This window comes from Diceros bicornis, chromosome 4 (assembly GCF_020826845.1).
Source record: "Diceros bicornis minor isolate mBicDic1 chromosome 4, mDicBic1.mat.cur, whole genome shotgun sequence".
NCBI lineage: Eukaryota > Metazoa > Chordata > Mammalia > Perissodactyla > Rhinocerotidae > Diceros > Diceros bicornis.
The window spans coordinates 101321628-101340576 of NC_080743.1; the positions used below are offsets into that span (position 1 = coordinate 101321628).

Below are 18949 nucleotides of genomic sequence, written 5' to 3' on the forward strand. Positions count from 1 at the left end.
GTACCCCCGCTGCCAGCCTCTGCCCAGCAGACTCCCCCAGCCAGCATCGGGTGATGCCACCAGGGCCTGCCAGCAGGTCACACGTAAGTGGCTTTTGTTTTCTTTCGGAGCCAGTGAGTGGTACTGAAAGGGCACGAAAATGGCCTCAGTAGCCACCCTGTTCTCTGCCCCCCTTGCCTTCCCTCCTCTCTCTCTCTCTCTCTCTGTCTCTCCCCCTCCCTTCCCCCCCCCATCATGCTCTCACCCTCACTTTTGTGGGTTAATTGCTGACAGTGGTACTATTGTTTTGACTGAGACACAAGCACGAGCTTGGCAGAGCTAGGGCCTCACATGCCAGCTGCCCCCACTGCGGCCCTCCCCTCTCTGCACCTCATCCATGCTCACCCAGGGGAGCAAGGCTCATGAGGGAGGATCACTCAGAGAAAACAATCTGGATATTTCAACGAGGAGCTCAGTTGCTGCCGTCCGCCCTGAGGGACCGGGAGGACGTGAGAACAGCCAGTGGGAGGATGAGAGATGAGGTGTTGTTGTGTGCACAGACCCGAGCTTGGCTCCCCGGAAGCAGCTGCTGGTACAGGCTGCTTTTACCGGATGCAGGCCAGCGCTCCAGTCGAGCTGCAGCTTCATTCCCTTGGGGTGGCCTCCCTGCGGCTCTGGGCAGGCCTGTCAGGCAGAAACCTGTCATGCACTAGCTCCCCGCTACTTCCTCCTTCCTAGGTTGGGCTGCAGGCCTTGTGTGAGGGCTTCTTTAGAACTCCTCATGGGTGACGGAAAGCAGCTCTGTGATGGGAGACGGTTTGAGGTCTTGTCTGAGAGAATGCCCACCACCACACACATGTTCCAGATAGGAGGTGGGGCCCAGCCAGGCTCCCTGGTGTTCCAGCTGTTCAAAACCAGAAGACTCGTGATCCGGGAGGAGCTAAGCCTTCCACCAGGTTCTCTCCTGCCAGAAAGCTACTTTGACACTTTCTTCCTCATCTAGCTTTGACTGAGAAGGCAGTGTGTCTGAGCCATTGCCTCCATCTAAGGGCCCTCAGGCTCTCTGCTTTGGGTCCCTGGGGCTTGCTGTGGTTGTTAAAGCATTTGCCCAGGGCCCAGCTTCCCTGGGGACTGTTTGGGCAGCCCACTTGCCCTGGCCTCAGTGGGGGGTGGGATGGGGGTGAGGAAGAGCTGCCTGCCCAGCTCCATGCCAGGCCTCTGGGAGCATCCACCAGAAAGCCGGCCCAGCGGCCTAGCACCGCTGTGCACTGCTCAGCCTGCTGCACTGAGCTTGTTAGGTGACACTCCCCCTCGGAAGGAGATGTGGCCACACTCTTGTCCATCCCACCCGGGCTTCCAGACTCAGCCCAGGCTCCAAGCCCTCCTTTTCCACTTGGGTCTTCGTCTCCTAGGACAGCAGATAAATATATTCCTGTATTTTCCATAGTTTCTTGTGGCCCTTTCACTGAATGTTGAATGCCTAGAAAGTCTTTCCTCGCAGAATTTGAGAGTTTAGATCTGGGAACAGCCTGTGGGAAGGGGATGCCACGAGAGAAGAGGCACTGAGTCAGCTGCTCTTCTCTTAAAGGTGGGCTCCCGGCCCCACGCCGTCGCCAATGGCCATGAGTTGTTTGAGGTCTCAGAGGAGAGAGATGAGGAAGTTGCTGCATTTTGCCACATGCTGGATATGTAAGAGTTAAAGAATGATAGGGGGTGGGAGCGTTGTGGGGGCTGGGGAGGAGGGTCACCCCTTCCAGAACTTTCTCTGGAAAGGAAGAAGAGCCATATTTAATAAATCTGAATTCATAGCTATGGGATGCTTCCTACAACAGGTGTTTGCTGGCTTTTTGAAATCTTAGAAGTTTCACATTTTTGACAAAATTTATGAAACCTCCATCTAACAAATTATCCCAATCACTTCAGGCTCAGTTGCCCTCAGGAACAAATGCACCCTAGATGGAGATAAGAGTGTTATCTGGAGCTAAAAGAGAAAGGAAATGGATTCAGAAACATTTCCTGTTGAACTTAGCCTGAAAAGCTTCATCCTTTTAGAACGATCTCTGCTGTCCAGCTCAACTGGGAAACATTTTGCAGCTGTAGCAAGTGTGTCAAGACACGGTTTTCCCAAGCTGCTTCCCCATGCCCCATCCTGGCCTGCAGACTTGGAGGGCTGGGCTGAGTGGGGACAGAGGGGCCCTGGGGCTTCAGGGCGGGGGAGGGTCCTAGCAGGCCTCTTCTCACTGCTCTCTTCTGAAGGCACAGCGAGGGCCCTTCTCCCTCTCTTCCTGCACAGCCTCCGATCTGGCTCTGACATCCGAGACTACTCCCTCACTGGATATGTCTGGAGTGCTGTCACTCCAAGCCCGGAGCATCTTGGGGATGAGGTCAACCTGAAGGTGACCGTGTTGTGTGACAGCCTGCGGGAGCCACTCACTTTTACCTGCAACTGTAAGTCAGTGGGGGGTGAGCATCCCTCGAGGTCCAGGCCGGGATGCTGTATCTTGGATTGTAGGATCTTTTGGTCTTGATTCCCACCCCACCTCGCGGGCCAGATGAGGAGCAGTGGTGAAGCCCCTTTGGGGGACTGGCTCTGGGGCCAGCTTTTTAGGTCCACAGTCACTTTCCATAACCCCAAAACTGTGTGTGTGCCTGCTTTATCTGGTTGGTGATGGGGCTAGAGGATGCTTAGCTGGGAATGGGGGATCAAGGTGGGCATGCTGAGCACTGCCCCAGCACCCCCAAATCATTGCTTCCCCTGCCCACCCCTTACAGGTTCCTCCACTGTTGACTTGCTCATCTACCAGACCCTGTGCTACACCCATGACGAGCTGAAGGATGTGGACGTGGGTGACTTTGTGCTAAAGCCCTGTGGGCTGGAGGAGTTCCTGCAGAAGTGAGTGAACCGGTGGTGGAGACAGCGGGGTAGGAGGTAGCACCTGCCTTCTGGGTAGTAGGATTGTGAGGGGGCTTCCTAGGGGTGCTGCTGGGGCCCAGGCTGAAGCTAGCAGTTCCACCCCAATCCCACAGTCCTGCTTTCTGGGCATACTCGCAGCCACGTAGCACTTTCCCCAGGAGCTCCATCTTCCAGCGGGGTTGGCCCGCTTTCTGAGCCAAACCTGCTGTGGAAAGAGCTTGGAGATGGGATTAGGCAAAGAATAGGTCCTGTCTGCTTGCAGACTTCTGCATGTGGAGAGATGTGTGTAAGGGGGTGAGGGGACTGTGTGGGGTGGTTTCTCCTGCACTAGATTATGTGTGGTGTCGTTATGGCCAGGGGCAGGAGGACTGGGCAGAAGTGCCCTTGTGAACCTGGGGGAGAAATCACGGTTGCTCTCTCCTCCCCCTTCCCCTGCCAACAAGCCTTTCCCTGCTGGCATGAGCAGCTGGTTAACTTCCTCTCCATCCAGCACCCTCTGCAGTACGCAGCCTCACCAGAAAGTCTGATGTGGACCAGCTGCTGCAATCTCCGTCCACTGCCCTGAGGCTCTGGGCTGCTGAGGGGAGGGAGGATCGCACCCCTCGGGTGGTACAGCTGGGTGCAGGCTGTGGAATCAGCCAGAGGGCAGCAGATAGGGAAATAAAGAGATCTGCTTCTTCCCCTAAGCTTCCCGTTGCCTATGCCCACTACCCTGGCTACTTGGAGAAAGCAGGCTGCCAAGAGGGGACGGCGAGGCCTACATCTTGGTTCGTAGGAGTGCCTGACAAGTGCAGCCACGTGCTTTTTCTCTTACATCCAGGTCCAGATGCAAGGATGGTTGATCCATGGCTAGAGCAGTTCTTGGCTGGTTTCTTTAACCTTCAGGATATTGTGGGCCCTTCCTAGCCTCTGTGCCCTCAACTCTAGGAGCGCTGCTCAGATGTGTTTCGTGCATCTCGCTTTCCCCTGGAGGAATGAGAAGGGGCCTTAGACTCAGGGTCTCGCGGCAGAGAGCGCCCTGGGCAGCCTGCCACTGTCGTGAGGGAGCAAGGGCATAGTGGGTCACAGCAATATGGCTGGTTTGGGTTGTGGCTTGCCTACTTGTGAAACCCTGACCCTCAGTTTCTTCTGTAAAATGTAGTGAGGATTAAATGTGAGAATGACCCAATGAGCAATCAATCCATATTAGTAGGGTAGGACCGGTCCAAAGAGAGGAACGCATGGGGATCCAGCTCAGATGGATACTGCCATTTCCCTCGCAGCTACCCTAAGTCACTGGGCCCCGAATCCAGAGGTGATAGACAAGCTGTCAGGTCCCCACTTCCGGCCCAGACCAGGTGGAGTGTTCAGGGTGCGGGGGACAGGATCAATGGTCCTGGGGCATGCCTCTCCCACTCTTCCTTGCGCACACATAGGCAGGCCTTCCACAGAGGAGGTCAGGCAAGTCCCCAAGGAGCTGTGTCCCTGACTCAGTCTAGGAGCCCCCATCTCGTGCCCCCCCTGAGGCTCTTCTCTTCCCACCCACCCAACAGAAAAGCCTAGATCCCTGAGCACAAGGCTGCTGCCTTGGAGTGAGGGTGGAAAGGACCCTCTGGGGGTTCCAGAAAGCTGCTCGCTCCCAAGGAAGCCCTGTGGTTTCCTCCCCTAGCCCAGCAGGAGGGGCCGATGCTGAGGGGGCGTGGTGGGTCCAGGATGCAGGCTGCTCTCGATAAGGACCTTGAGACAGTCCCAGGGGAGGGCTGGGTTTCCTGCCACCTCCCCCAACCCTCCACACTCTTCCTTCCTCCCAGGCACTCCCACTAGGCCCACCCCATATTCTAGCCTCTCCACTCCCCAGGTTTTGGCTGCAGCTCAGTCTTAGCAGATGGGGGCCTAGATCAGAGGCTTGACACCTCAGGATGTGGAGAACCCCCTTAAAGCCTACCGGGACCTGGACTGGCCTGGGACCCGGCTACCTCTGTTGGCTTCTGCACATACCCCTTCGCTTCCCTTCACTCCTCTCCTCTCCCCTCCATTTCTAGCCTAGATTCCCAGCTCTGCTGAGGAAGGAAGTCCCTTTCCGGCTTCTGTTACCCAGCTGCTGGGACCCAGCCCAGGCCTGCAAGGCTGGCCTGGAGGAGGGGCTCACCCTGCCCTTCTCCTGTGTTTCCTCTCTGACTAAGGTGCTATTTGGGAGGGAGGAAGAGGCTGGATCACAGAGGGACTCCCTAGGTCTCCTTCTCCAAAACTGGGGTGGGGGGACCTCATGTGTTGGCGCTGAACAGCGGGAATAGCATGCAGGTGGGTGTTGTCAGGAGTCTGTGGAGGGTTTATATGGTCATCCACAGTCAGGGAGAGGAGAAGCAGAACTGGGATGGGCTTGGGGATAACAGAGCTGGAATCTTGTGGGTTTAGGGCTTTGAGGCTTTGCTTGACCTCAGCACCCAGTTGGTAACGGTGAAGGTGGAAGACGTAGGACCCCAGGGGAGAGTTTCACTCCTGAGCCCCACGCCCGAGCTTGAGTGAAGGCTGACTTCCAACGTGTCCCATACACCACAGCCAAGAATGGACTTTAAACACTGCCCCGGAGAAGTCCCTCTGTTCCCCACACCCTCCAGAAATTCCCTCCCCTGGGGTGAACCAGTGATAATGACACAGGTAATAGATACCTAGGAAAGTCGATGTTTGGACAGACCAACAGTGAAATGTACTAGGTGGCTTTTCCTTTTTTTTTTGTGAGGAAGATAAGCCCTGAGCTAACATCCATGCCAATTCTCCTCTTTTTGCTGAGGAAGAATGGCCCTGGGCTAACATCTGTGCCTATCTTCCTCTACTTTATGTGGGACACCGCCACAGCATGGCCTGACAAACGGTGCATCGGTGCGTGCCCGGGATCCGAACCTGGGCCGCCAGCAGTGGAGCGGCCGCACTTAACTGCTACGCCACGGGGCCGGCCCCTAGGTGGCTTTTCTTTAGACAGATCTCTGTTCTTCCCTTATGCTCTACCATGACATTTTCCAGAAGCCAAGGTGGGGGAGCTCAGTGCAGGTACCCTGTGTCACCCCCTCGCCCCGTCCTCCTGTCTCTCTCCGCCCAAGCTCAGGTATGCAGCCCCTTCCCACATTAGTCCCAAGGATGCTAATGCTGTTGTCCCCCCACCCCACCAGCAAGCACGCCCTCGGCAGCCATGAGTACATTCAGTACTGCCGCAAGTTTGACATCGACATTCGGCTACAGCTGATGGAGCAGAAAGCCGTCCGCAGTGACCTGGCCCGGACGGTTCGTGTCGGGGGAGGTTAATGGCTGCACGGGGATGGGAGTGTGGAGTGGGCAGAGGGTGATATAGAATACTTATTCAATGGCATAGGGTGGGAGTGCTGGGCTGAGACAAAGGCACACCTCTCTCTAAATAGGGTACTTTTTACACAGGTGAATGATGACCAGAGCCCCTCTACCTTGAACTACCTCATCCATCTGCAAGAGAGGCCAGTCAAACAGACCATCAGCAGGTGAGAGTGGGTGCCATCTTGGATATAGGCCAAGCAGGAACTGTATGCAGACCCCACAGATACCCTGGCTGGCCTTTGTGTCAGGGCCCCAGGAGTCTTACAGGTGTTGGGGGTGGGGGTCCACGAGTCTTACGGGGAAGATCCCCACTCCCGGGCATGTTCTCTCTCTTCCCTCTAGTACTTTGCCATCCTTCTCCAAGTGAGAGGTGGTGAAGTAGAAAGGACTCGCCCCCTTCATGGGACATATGGAAAGAGTGGGACCCCCTTTAAACCAGAGCCTGATTCCTGAGCTGTGGAGAGGGAGTGAGAGAATGGGTCTCCCAGTACACTGGGTCTGTCCTGACTTCTCCTATGACTTTTCCCTGTCCCCACCTCCCCAGGCAGGCCCTAAGTCTCCTGTTCGACACTTACCACAATGAGGTGGATGCCTTCCTGCTGGCAGATGTGAGTACAAATCCCTGGGCTGGCCCAGCTGCCCTGAGCTCTACCCGCCCTCTCCCCCAGTCCTCCTGGGATCAGCCAGCCCTAAAGGGATTGGAGTAAAGACACTGAAAATCTATCAGCAGAGCACTTATTTTCATTCCCCTAGCTCATGGGTGAACCAAGACTGCTGACTGTTGGGCAGCTGGCAAGTGTGTAGAGAGGGGTTCTGCTCCTCTGTAGAAGTAGGGTAGGAACTGTGCCCTGATCTTTGTCTCTGGAGTAGAGTGTCTCCAAAGCTAGGGGATGTAGCGTTGTCGCCCCAGCTGCTGTACTTGAGAGTGCGTTGGGGTGTGCACCCTGTGAGCCATGCCCAGGAACCGCTCGTTTGAGAGGTTCTGACGTGCTCGGGTCACAGGTGGAAAACTGTCAGAAAGTGGAGAGTCTCGAATGTGGAGAGGGGCCAGGATTCACGTGGATTTTAAAGGCTTAAAATCATGAGAATAAACATTTGCCCCAAATGTCATCAAGCTAAGGAAAATCAGACAGTGATCTTTAGGAGGAATCCCTGTCTCATTGATCCAGTTCATAGTGGTCATGGACTCTTCCCTTTGGGGAGTTCTGCATTAAATTTCAAGTTCAACCCTCTACCACTGCCAGAATCCCCTCCAGTAGCCTCCGCTCAAACATTTACAGTGACAAGGGGCACTTCTGAACACCTCTTCTGCGCTAGTCTGGCCCTATGTCAGTGGCTGCTGTGGGTAGAGAGGCATGAGGATTGTCTTAGCCTCAGGGAGCTTGTGTTCCTGCTAGAAAAATGGCTTCATAAAGCTATTAGTAGGCAGAACAGGGTGGTAATGAGTTAATCGAGCGCTCTGGGAGAGGGAGAGGGACAGATGGCCAGGAAGGCTGTGGGAAGGAGGTTGGATTTTAGCTGGTCCATGATTTGAATTTATAGAGGTAATCAGAGCAGGGCAGGTGAGGGAATTCCAAATGGGAAGACTCCAGGGACCAGTGTGCGGAGGAGAGCGGATGGTGCGGCCGTGCCTGGAACTGAGATAAGCTTCGTCTGGAAACTGGGTGGAAGCAGGAGAAGTAAGCCTGCGAGGGCAAGTGGAGTCCCAGGGTGGTCTCTGGCCTCCTTGTTGTTCCCTGTGGATTGATTTTCCTAACACCGCCTGTCTCTAGGGAGACCTGTGTCTGTGTAGTAGGAGCAGACTGGCTGGGAAGGGAGGCTGAGGATAAGGGGCAGGTCAGGGAGGATGGCTGGAGCTGGAAGAATTGGGGAATGTGGGCAGGGCCCGCTTAATTCAATAGGAGCGATTGTTTGCTGGGGCTGGATGTTGAAAATCAAGCATGGATTCCACTAGTTACTCCTGAGGGTCACGAGCCCCTACTCCTCCCAGCCAGTTCCTTCAACACTGTGGGCGCTGGGAGCCGAGAGCGCTAGCCTGCCGGCCTCACTGTGCTGCCTCCCGCAGGGGGACTTCCCGCTGAAGGCTGACAGGGTGGTCCAGTCTGTCAAGGCCATCTGCAACGCCCTAGCCGCCGTGGAAACTCCAGAGATCACCAGTGCTCTCAACCACCTGCCCCCCTGCCCTTCCCGCATGCAGCCTAAGATTCAGAAGGTAACGAGCAGGGCGGAGAACTAGCCTGGGGAAGGAGGAGACGAATATTCACAGGTGACCGAATGGTTACCTCTGACTAGATGTCCACTCACTAAAAGGCGCTTCTCTCCGCCTCCATCTTTTATGTGTGAAGAGTTTAACCACAAGAGTTCTTGGGAAATGGGTGCCAAGTGTGGCCCCTCTTCCTGAGAATGAGGATGGGCTGGGGTCTGCCCCTTGGGACTAATTGCTGGGAGCCCAGGCCAGCAAGGCTTTATTGACAGTCGCTGAGGCAATGCCTGGCAGTTTGCATGTCCAGCAGAGGGCAAAACCAAAATCTCCCCCAAGCCAGGGGCTCTGGGACTCCACAGTGGGGGCTGTGTGCTGTGCAGACAGGGCCAGCACCATGGGCGCTGTGGTCTGTAGTGGAGAGGCCTGAGGCTTGGCTTGTCTCATTTGGGTGGACACGATGATTTTATCCTCGGTCTGCCTCACTCTGTCCGCCACACGGATCTGGTAAAAACCATTCCTCTATCCTCCCTGGGGGATCTCTGCTCCTCAAATTTCAGCCCTTTCTGGACCAGATGAGCACAGCTGTGAAAAGCCCTTCTTCCAGCTCTGACGGAAAAGGCCGTGGCCCTGATGCTCCCCTCCCTCTCCTTTTTCCCCACAGGATCCCACTGTCTTGGCTGTGAGGGAAAACCGAGGTAAGGGAACTGCTCTCCATCTTTATCTAGTAGGGGCAGCTGAGGACTGTGGACTCTGCCCGGATTCCTTTTTCTCCCTGGCCTCCTTGATTTATGGGTGCATGTCTGCCTGTGTGTGTGTGTGTGTGTTTTCCTATAGGAGGTGTGGACACAGCTGGAGAGCACATTTCTTTCCACAAAATGTTTTCTCATTACTTTTACTGGTTATTCCTGTGGTGCCCCTGGGAGATGGTGATGTGGTGGTAGAAGGAGGCGGGGGCGTGGGTAGTGAGGCAAAGTGAGCCCTGGGTTCCAGATGGGAAAACTCTTACTTGGGGAGGCTATGATTATTCTCCAGATGGCTCATAACCCCTGTGTTTCCAATTTAGGATGGGTCTGGGGAGAAGCTGATAAAGAATTTTTCACTAGGATTCCCCCTTGAGGCTTTCAAGCAGAACTTGGCCCTACAAAGCCCATATTTCTGGGATTCTTGGTCATTGAGTCCCAGTCTTTTGGATTTCATGGACCAAGAAAATGTCCCCAAAAGTATTATTTTGGGGACCAACATAGAAATTGTCAGCTTTTATTTTGCCAAGCAATGATTTTTTTAAAGTGACAATTATTATTCCCACTATTTCCAAAAAGAAAAGACATTTAAATGTCTTTATTTAGTGTTAACACTAAATAAGAAGCAATACATAAAAATAAGGACAACGTTTAAAATTGAAAATCTACCATTTTATGAGAAGCTCATGACACGCTCCTGCTTTTTTCTCATTTTACCACTTTACATTTACATTTAATGGTGAACTCTGCTCCAGCTATGAGAAACCGACTGGCATTTGGGGACTGCTGTCCTAGGTGTCCCATCCTGGTCAGTGCCATGGTAACAAGACGGCGCTTGTTGAGGCCTCACAACTTTTCCTCCTGACCACTTCCTTTCACAGAGAAGGTCGTGGAAGCCCTGACGGCTGCCATCTTGGACTTGGTGGAGCTGTACTGCAACACGTTCAATGCAGACTTCCAGACAGCGGTGCATGGGAGCCGCAAGCATGATCTCATCCAGGAGGCCTGCCATTTCTCCACGCCCCTGGCCTTCACTGTCTGTGCCGCCCACCGCATCCCCATCACCTGGGCTACCAGGTGAGCCCAGGGCTGAATGGCCTCTAGGGAGTGAGCTGCGTTTGACTTTCAGATGGCTTTGCCTGTCCGCATGTGACCTCACTGTCCTAAGTTTAGGATCTGTGGCATTGTGGTGCACAGGGGCTGAGCGGGTGAGCCAAGTGCTTGAGGGGAACGTGGGCTGAGACATCCCAGAGAGAGAGGGTCCTCTAGGAGGTGAGAAGAGGCAGCAGCGGTCAGTCCTGCCTTCCCTCTCAGTGCTGGCTCCATCGGCATCCCTGCCCCCTCCCATCCAAGGCCAGCTGATGGAGACATGGCGACAGATGGTGGCTTCCCAGATCGAGTGCCTGCCCCACGGCCAGTGACTGCACTCCCCTGCAGACGCACAACAGGACGGGGCGGGGAGGTGGGAGATGACCCTTTGTCTGGAGTCCTGAAGCATGCAGGGGTGGGCGGAGGGGGACGTTCATTTGGTAATCCCCGGCTCCTCTGCAGGGTTCTGCAGGGTCCCGGCATGCGGCATCTAAGGCCTGCGGGAGCAGGCATGCGGCTCCACCCCCGCGCCTTCCGGACCCCCTCCCCCTCCCTTCCTCTCCCTCTTTGTTCCTCACTTAATGTATTCCTCTGGGCAATTGGCAGAGAACAAAGGAGGCAGCCTGGGAAACCAGGGCCTTCTCTGACCTCTCTGTCAGGCACCTGTCACGAGCCACAGGGACCCCCCATGTGTTGGCATTCATGTCGGCATATGTCGTTTTCCTCCCCAACCCGTCTCACCTGCGCATGCGCTTGCGCGTTCGGCGCCCGATGGGCTGGAGCTGACTGCGAGGAGGCGGCTGCGTGGCTGGTTTCCGATAAGGAAGGCGGAAAAGCTGTGGGCCCAGCATGGAGCCTGAAACTGGGCAGAGGGATCCAGATTGAATTGCTTCCCCCGGAGCACACTTATGCAAATCCAATTTGGCTGTCCTGTCCGGTGACCCCATATTACGGTGCCCGGAGACCAGAGGAGTTTTTCCAGGGGAAATGGAGTTTGGCATAGGTTGGGTGACTGGGTTGAGGTTTGGGAGCTGAGTGTCCTGACCTGCCCCCTTTCTCTTGTAGCTATGAAGATTTCTACCTCTCCTGCTCCCTCAGCCATGGCGGCAAGGAGCTCTGCAGCCCCCAGCAGACCGGAAGGGCTCACTTCTCCAAGTACCTCTTCCACCTCATCATCTGGGACCAGCAGTAAGCCCTCCCCCAGGCTCCAGTGCCTGGCCGCTGCAGACCCTCCCACACTCCGACTAGGGGCACAGCCGGGCTTAAACCAGCCTCCCTCACTAACCCTAACCAGATAAGTCATTCAGCCTCTCCAGTCTCCACTTCCCTAACTTGTAAATGGGGACAAGTATGATTTCTACCTCTCAAGTTGTTCTGAGGCTCCAATGAGATGTATTCGTAAAGGCTCATTGTAAACCGTAAGGGCCACATAAATGTTAGTTGTTAGTTTTAATAATAATTCGTTGTTTTGATCCTGTCTCCCTTAAAAGGTTTAACTAGTGTGAGGGATTCTCATCCTCTCCCTTCTTACCAGAGTTTCTATAGAATATGGAGAGAGGGCTGTGTTTTCTTCCGTGCAGATGGAGGAGGGAAGGGTGTCCAGAGGAAAGGCAATGGGCTTGGAGTCACAGGAGAGGGGTTTCTCAGGCAGGGAGGAGGTTCAGGGCTGCAGCCAATGTTCTGGTTATCCTGACAGACCCCGGCTGAAGGTCCATGGGGGAGGTTTTGGAATGCCAGATATACTCGAGGACTGGGGAGAAGCGGGCCTTGGCTGGTTCTAAGGGTTATGGTTGCAATTAGAAAGTACTCTCCTTTTCCTCCAGATGTGAAGCTAGAAGCCCCTTCTTGGGTGAAAAGAAAGAGGTCAGGACCAGCTCCCTCTCCTGTCTGCTCCGGGGTCAGCTGATTCTCGCTCACTGCAGCAGTGCAGGGATCAGCTAACTCTCAAAATAGGCCCAGCAGCCGCACTCTGCCACCTCTAGCCAAGCCTCGGCCAGCCGGCATGTCTGCTGGCTGCTGGCGGGGCCCTAATTATAGCTGCAGGCCCCCCAGGGTAGCGGCAGCTGGGATAGAGGCAGGCTCTGCCAGTCTGTGGCAGGAGGGAGGAAGTGCCTCACTTAGGTGGCGATTTCCCTGGAGGAGTGAGGGGCAGCTGCTTTATCATGAAACTGCTAACCTTGGGGGTGGTCGCCCTCCCTCTGTGCCCTCTGGCATAGAAGCTGCTGGCCCTGGACTGGGCAGGAGGGTGTGACAGTGTGGACTTTGGCCCAGGGACAGCTTCCCTGAAAGGTAATGTGGGTCCTCCCTCTCCTTCCACAGCTCCCCTCCCCTCTCTACCTCACTGCACCCCAGCTCCTTATCCTGAACTTGGAGGGAGTGGCTTGGTGTGGTTCACGCAGAGGAGAGAACATCTGGGCTTGGGTAGTGGCAAGACTTACGGGTCTCAGTGCTTTTGGCCCTGCTGGTCTGCTTTCTCTCGGGTTCCTGGCAGAGAACGTGCCACTGCTGCTTCCTGGTTGCTTTCAGCGGCAGGAAGTTGGGGAGGGGTGGGGATTGTTCCATGGAAAAGGATTGTCAAAAAGAGCAGCTTCTTGGTGACCCTCTGCAGAAATCCTAAAACAAGGGAAGGCACATGGCTTACAGTATGGGGCACGTAGTCACCCAAACGCCAGGACGGCTCTGGCAGCGAGTTCTGCCGGGTCACCACGGGTAGCCTCAGAATCGGAGTGTTTGCCTCACTCGACTGAGAGGCTGCAAAAACACCATCCTGTGCTTCTGGGAGCACCCAGTGGAGTTTGCCTACAGTTTGGGACCTGTCTTGGTTCTGCAGGAAGGCTTCCACAGGGAGCACATCTGATATCCTGAGGGGGAGGTCAAGTTCTTAGCCTCCAGTTGACTTCTTGGGCTACCTGTCCCTTGAAGCCACAAGGGCCACACCTCCTGATTTGATTTCCTGTCCTCCCTAGGATCTGCTTCCCTGTGCAGGTGAACTGGCTGCCTCGGGAGACCCTGCTGTGTGCCACTCTCTGTGCAGTGCCTGTCCCCCCACCTGGCAGCTCCTCGGAGACCAATAAGCAGCGGCGGGTGCCTGAAGCCCTGGGCTGGGTCACTACCCCACTCTTCAACTTCAGGCAGTACGTGGGCCCCAGGGCGGCAGCTTCTTGGCCCTGGAAGGGAAGGAGGAGGCTCGAGGGGCGGGGCTGCTGTACTGGTTAGTGTCCCTCCGGAGGGTTGGCCATGTGGGGCTCATCAACAGAGTCCAGAGGGTGCCAGCCCTGGTAGAGGGGACCAAGGCACGGGACGAGAGACCAGGATGATTGATGTAACCAACAACTACTGGGCAGGACTGGTGGCACAGGCCTGTTGGCGAGGAGCATGGGAATGCAATGCGTGGGTAACATGCCCTCTGCTCTTGTCATTGGGAGGACCTTGAGGTCACCTGGTCCAGCTCTCTACCTCATGAAGGCATCCCTGCTACCAGGTCATCCAGACCAGAGTGTGGTTAGCTCAGAAAGTCTTCCTGGAGGGGGCGGGCTTTTACAGGACTTGGAAGAAGGAACAGGCCATGGTCTAAGGGGAGAATGAGAGAGAGAGAAGCTGGGGGGTGGCTTCCAGCAGAAAAGGCAGATTTTTGGATGGGGGAGCAGGAGGAAAGCCATCTCCTTAGCCATTGGGTTTGTTGGCTCATTCCACCTTCCATGCTTCTTAGAGTCCTGACCTGTGGCCGGAAGCTTCTGGGCTTATGGCCAGCAACACAGGAAAACCCCAGTGCCCGTTGGAGTGCGCCTAACTTCCACCAGCCGGATAGCGTCATCCTGCAGGTAAGACCCCAACCCACCCATCAAGACCACTCTGGAGTCAGCTCCAAGTCTCCCCTGAGGTTTGGGCTGGGACTTTGGGCATGGAATGATGATGTGACTGAAGCAACAGGTTGAATATGGTTACACCTGGAGTGGGAGGGCAAATTCTGTGGAATCTACGTCCCATCTGCTGGAGGCGAACTTGGATTTCAGGGAGCCTGAAGCAATGTCTGAGACCTTCCCCATCCAGGGCCCAGCTCCTCGGAGTCCCTTGTATTGAACTCTCATTACTAAGGCTGATAAAATCTGAGCCGTGCCCTCTAGGGGCCAAGGGGAAGCCTTCCTGTAGCCAGTCACTCCGTGCTGTAGCGGGCTGGACCCATTCTCTGGGGAGAGGAGGAGGAGCTGCTCAGTCCAAGGTCTAGTTACAGGTTTCTGGCTCCTGTTTCTTGTGGCTATGAAATGCTTTGGTGTGGAATATGGAATGTCAAAGTGGATACAGAATGAAATGGAATGATATAGAATGAAAGCTCCGAGAGGCAGACGTTTTTATGGGTCTTATTTACTCCACTATGCCCAGGCCTAGAACAGTGCTTGGTACACATTAGGGTTCAGTAAACATTTGCTGAATGAGGGAACATGGAACTCCTTTTGAGGACTGGCTTACTCAGCTCTGATACCCATTTTAGGAGGGTGCCCATCTGGCAGCCTAGAGCTAGGGGACTGAGTATCGCAGGCTTCAGAGTTGGTAGGCCCTCCCTGGCGTGTGGCCCCACCTCCCTTCAGGCAGCAGTGCCCCCCAGGACCGCACTGGAGGCTCCCAGTGGCTCCGCCTGGTGACACTTCTGTTGAGTCCTGGCCTGCGGCCATCTGCTCACCTGGGCGCGTCTTCACCCAACTCCTCCTCTCTTGCCCACTTTTTTCTCTCTCTCTTTGTTCCCTTCTCATCTTTTGCTCGAAGTTACAGCTGGAAGGGACTTTAGCGATCACTGAGTCCAACTGGGTTATTTTAGAGACAAAGAACCCAGTGAGGGGGAGGGAGGGGAGCAGGGAAAAAGGCAGGAATGCCGGCATGTGACAGAGAAGCTGGAGGCCCAGTTGGTGGCAGCCATCACTCACCTGCCTGTTCTCTCTCCTGGCTTCTCTGACACCGTCCCCCAGATTGACTTCCCCACCTCGGCCTTCGACATCAAGTTCACCAGCCCCCCTGGAGACAAATTCAGCCCCCGCTATGAGTTTGGCAGCCTCCGGGAGGAAGACCAGCGCGTGCTTAAAAACATCATGCGGAAGGAGTCCCTGTACTGGTGAGGCCCGGGGCATCCCCTAGGTGTGGCTCAGACCCCCACTAAGTCTGCCGCATTCTAGCTGACCTTCTCTTACCTGCCAGGTCCAGGTCCCTGGCCTTCTGCTTTGGGAGTAGAGGTGGGATGGGGTGGGCATTGCCACCTAGGCAGGACGTGGTGGAGAGAGGGCTCTGCTGAGGATAGCCCCCAGGCCTTTTTTCTTGAGCTGACACTAGGCCAAGTGGAGAGGTCAGGCTCGGGATTAGATCTGGGAATGCCTCTCCCCTCACTGGGGACTTGGCCCAGACTTGGCTTGCCAGGAGGACCAGAGCTTTGCCCCACACCCCAGACAAGCTGTCTACTACTTACTGTCCACTGGGGCAGCTGGCTGCCATCCTCACCACCCTGCCCCCACCTCTTGCCCCTTCCACACCCACAGCTTTTGCATTTCTTTGGCCCTGTCACTTTCCAAAAGGGGTCGGGCAAGCTGGCAGCTCTCAGGGGTAAGCGAGTCCAAGCTGATCTCACCCTTGGCTGCTTCCTCACCAGGACTGGAGAAGGGTGGGTGAGGAACTGGGAGCTGGCGGAGCTGGTGGGCTCTGGGCTCCTCCCTGCCTGCTCTCTTTGTGTATCTCTCTGGCTCCTGCAGGGCCCTGCGCATGTGGTAGGTGGGGGAAACGAGAGACAGGGCTCATGTCTCCATCATGTCCCACCCAGGGCAGCCAGAGTAGCTGAGTGACTGCAGACCTCCCCTGCCCCGGCTCCTCTGCTGACCGCTTGCTTCATTAGCCTCTCAGCTCCCTTCTCCTATTAGACGCCTGATCTCAGGCAAGACCTAGTTAGCTGCAGGTCTTTTAAAACCTCCAGCTGGCCCCAGGAAGCCCCAGGAGGTCTCAGCTGCCCAGACCCTGACCTGTGAGGACCACTGCCCTCTGGTGGCTCTACTTGGGAGTGGTGCCCTAAGGGCATCCTCAGGAAGGGTAGTGAATTTGTGCCCTTGGCCCCAGCATTCTGCCTTGGTCTGCGATGTCCCTGAGTCAGGACTGAAGATGAGATTTGGGCCCTGGTTTCGAAACTTTGCTTCACACATCACAGTCGTCTAGGGATCTTTTAAAAATGCCGATGACTGGCTTCCCCAGATGCTCTGACTTAATTGGTACTGGATGTGGCCTGGGCAAGGGGATTTTACACAGCTCCTCAGGGGACTGTACTGTGCAGCCGAGTTTGGGAACTATTGGTTTGGAGAGAGACTAGCCTTCTCTTGGACAGCAGGTACCCTGTTCTCTGGCTGACTACTCTCTCTCACCTCCCCCCACACCCGCAGGCTCACTGATGCTGACAAGAAGCGCCTGTGGGAGAAGCGCTATTATTGCCACTCGGAGGTGAGCTCGCTCCCCCTGGTGCTCGCCAGCGCCCCCAGCTGGGAGTGGGCGTGCCTGCCCGACACCTATGCTCTCCTGAAGCAGTGGACGCACATGAACCACCAGGATGCCCTGGGGCTCCTGCATGCCACGTGAGTTGTGACACCACCGGTCTGGTCCCCCCGAAAGCCGGGCTGGCACTGCCTCCACTGACCTGAGCCCGCCATGGGGAGCCTGGTCAAGTGGGCTTGGAAAGGCAGAGCTTTTCCACTTCTCCTTGTTTGCTTTTGCTTTTTCTCCTTTTCCCCTAACATTATATAGTGAACATCCATGTACCCGCCACCTAGATTCTGCCTATTACATTTGCTGTCTTGCTCTGTCACGTGTCCACCTACCACCCAGCTTCCTTGTATGCATTTTGAAGTAAATTGCAGACAGCATAACTCCCTCCTAAACGCTTTCGCATGCACATCATTAACTAGAGCTCAATGTTTGTTTACGTTTTTTTCTTTTGGGGCAAAACTTGCATAGCAGGGAATGCCAAGCCTTCTCGTACTGTGTTGACTGTTGACAGGTGCACACACCCGTGTGACCCAGACCTCATCACCAAGTTCTGCGTGAACAGTCCTCTCCTCCCTCTTTCCTCTGAAGGGCTCTCTGGGGACATAGGCTCCCAGTCTAGAGCCCTGGGCTGCCTTTACTAGATGGTACCCACGATTCCTGGCTTCTTTCTCACCACTCTCAGTATTAAAATGGACCCAATCCATGTGTCTTGCCTTCAGGACTTTTTGAGGCAACGGTTTTGCTAATCTCTGCTAAACTAATGCTGCCAAGGTATACCGGCTGATATAAAATCCCGTGACTCTCTGTTACTTGCCTGGCAAGCTTTGCGTTAAAGGATAGTACCAAGACACAGTAATGCTTTAACCCTCACGGGGGCTCTTTGGTGATGGGAATTTCTGGCACAACACCCACTCTGACCATGGGCCAGGGCCATTCTCAAGGGTTGCTGTCTGGTTGCTTAGGATTATTCTAGTGGCTTTGGCAGATTCTGGGAGTCGTTGCCTTTCCTCCGTCCGTGCTTCTGAAGCCCGGTGTGGGGTGCGTGCTCACTCCTGTGCTCAGAGCCTGTGGCTGGGCCGTTAGTCCTGGGCTCTGTCTTGCAGCTTCCCGGACCAGGAGGTGCGCCGCATGGCTGTGCAGTGGATCGGCTCGCTCTCAGATGCCGAGCTGCTTGACTACTTGCCCCAGCTCGTACAGGTGGGTGGACTGGCCTTCCCTCCAGTTTTCAGGGTCCCACCCCAAGCCCACAAGTCAGTCTGCATTCCGCCCTTAGAACCCAGGGTCCCCAGGGGCTAGTAGTCGGTGTAGGTTACAGGCAGGCAGTAGAGCCTCACATCTGCTCTCTCCTAAACAGGCCCTGAAGTATGAGTGCTACCTGGACAGCCCCTTGGTGCGCTTCCTCCTGAAACGAGCTGTCTCTGACTTGAGGGTGACTCACTACTTTTTCTGGTAACACTCTGTGCCACAAGATGGGAGGTTCCCCGGGAGTGTTTGACTCTGCGGCTTGTGAGGGTGGGGAGCTGAGCCGCCTGGGCTCCAGCATGTTGCTGACTTGCCACGAGGCCTTGGACTAGCACCTTTTCCTTGGGGGGTCTCCACGGTGAGCATCATCCCTGGTCCCCTCCACCTGCACACAGCAGAAATATGAAGGAAAAACTAGATGCAGAGGAGCTTTGAGCTCTCCTTAAAGACAGAATGGGACAGACTGGAATACGGACAAGTACCTCTGTATAAGCTAAGCACACAGAGTCTATTTTCCCTCCCAAGTTTGGGCTGGATTTTCCAGGGAGCTGGAGCTGGGTCTGATCCCTTACCCCCCAACACACACCCTTGCCTGGGATCCTCTGAGGTCCTGGCTCCCTGCTCCCTCTGCCTTGCAGGTTGCTGAAGGACGGCCTCAAGGACTCTCAGTTCAGCATCCGCTACCAGTATCTGCTGGCAGCCTTGTTGTGCTGCTGTGGCAAGGGGCTGAGAGAGGAGTTTAACCGCCAGTGCTGGCTTGTCAACGTCCTGGCCAAGCTGGCCCAGCAGGTCCGGGAGGCCGCCCCGTCTGCACGGCAGGTGAGCGGGGCGAGGCTGCTTCGATCCATTTCTGCTCCTGGCTTCTGCAGCTAGTCTTTTATTTATTTATTTTTTTTGTGAGGAAGATCAGCCCTGAGCTAACATCCGTGCTAATACCCCTCTTTTTGCTGA

The 18949-nt window shown here is 55.4% G+C and overlaps 1 protein-coding gene across 5 annotated transcripts in view; it reads left to right on the forward strand.

Moving 5' to 3' along the window:
- Positions 1 to 18949, forward strand: part of PIK3C2B (phosphatidylinositol-4-phosphate 3-kinase catalytic subunit type 2 beta) — a 61305-nt gene that overhangs the window by 22650 nt on the left and 19706 nt on the right. For 4 of the 5 annotated variants that reach the window (XM_058540261.1, XM_058540263.1, XM_058540260.1 and 1 more), the window contains 17 exons: positions 1568 to 1668; positions 2273 to 2427; positions 2752 to 2872; positions 6040 to 6151; positions 6302 to 6381; positions 6762 to 6825; positions 8283 to 8429; positions 9082 to 9115; positions 10042 to 10237; positions 11315 to 11437; positions 13216 to 13383; positions 13959 to 14070; positions 15211 to 15353; positions 16657 to 16845; positions 17860 to 17953; positions 18111 to 18205; positions 18637 to 18817. In XM_058540261.1, the coding sequence (XP_058396244.1) occupies positions 1568 to 1668; positions 2273 to 2427; positions 2752 to 2872; positions 6040 to 6151; positions 6302 to 6381; positions 6762 to 6825; positions 8283 to 8429; positions 9082 to 9115; positions 10042 to 10237; positions 11315 to 11437; positions 13216 to 13383; positions 13959 to 14070; positions 15211 to 15353; positions 16657 to 16845; positions 17860 to 17953; positions 18111 to 18205; positions 18637 to 18817 (2115 nt within the window). Of the gene's footprint in view, positions 1 to 1567; positions 1669 to 2235; positions 2428 to 2751; positions 2873 to 6039; positions 6152 to 6301; positions 6382 to 6761; positions 6826 to 8282; positions 8430 to 9081; positions 9116 to 10041; positions 10238 to 11314; positions 11438 to 13215; positions 13384 to 13958; positions 14071 to 15210; positions 15354 to 16656; positions 16846 to 17859; positions 17954 to 18110; positions 18206 to 18636; positions 18818 to 18949 lie in introns of those variants that run through there. The other variant, XM_058540264.1, reaches the window with a different exon arrangement.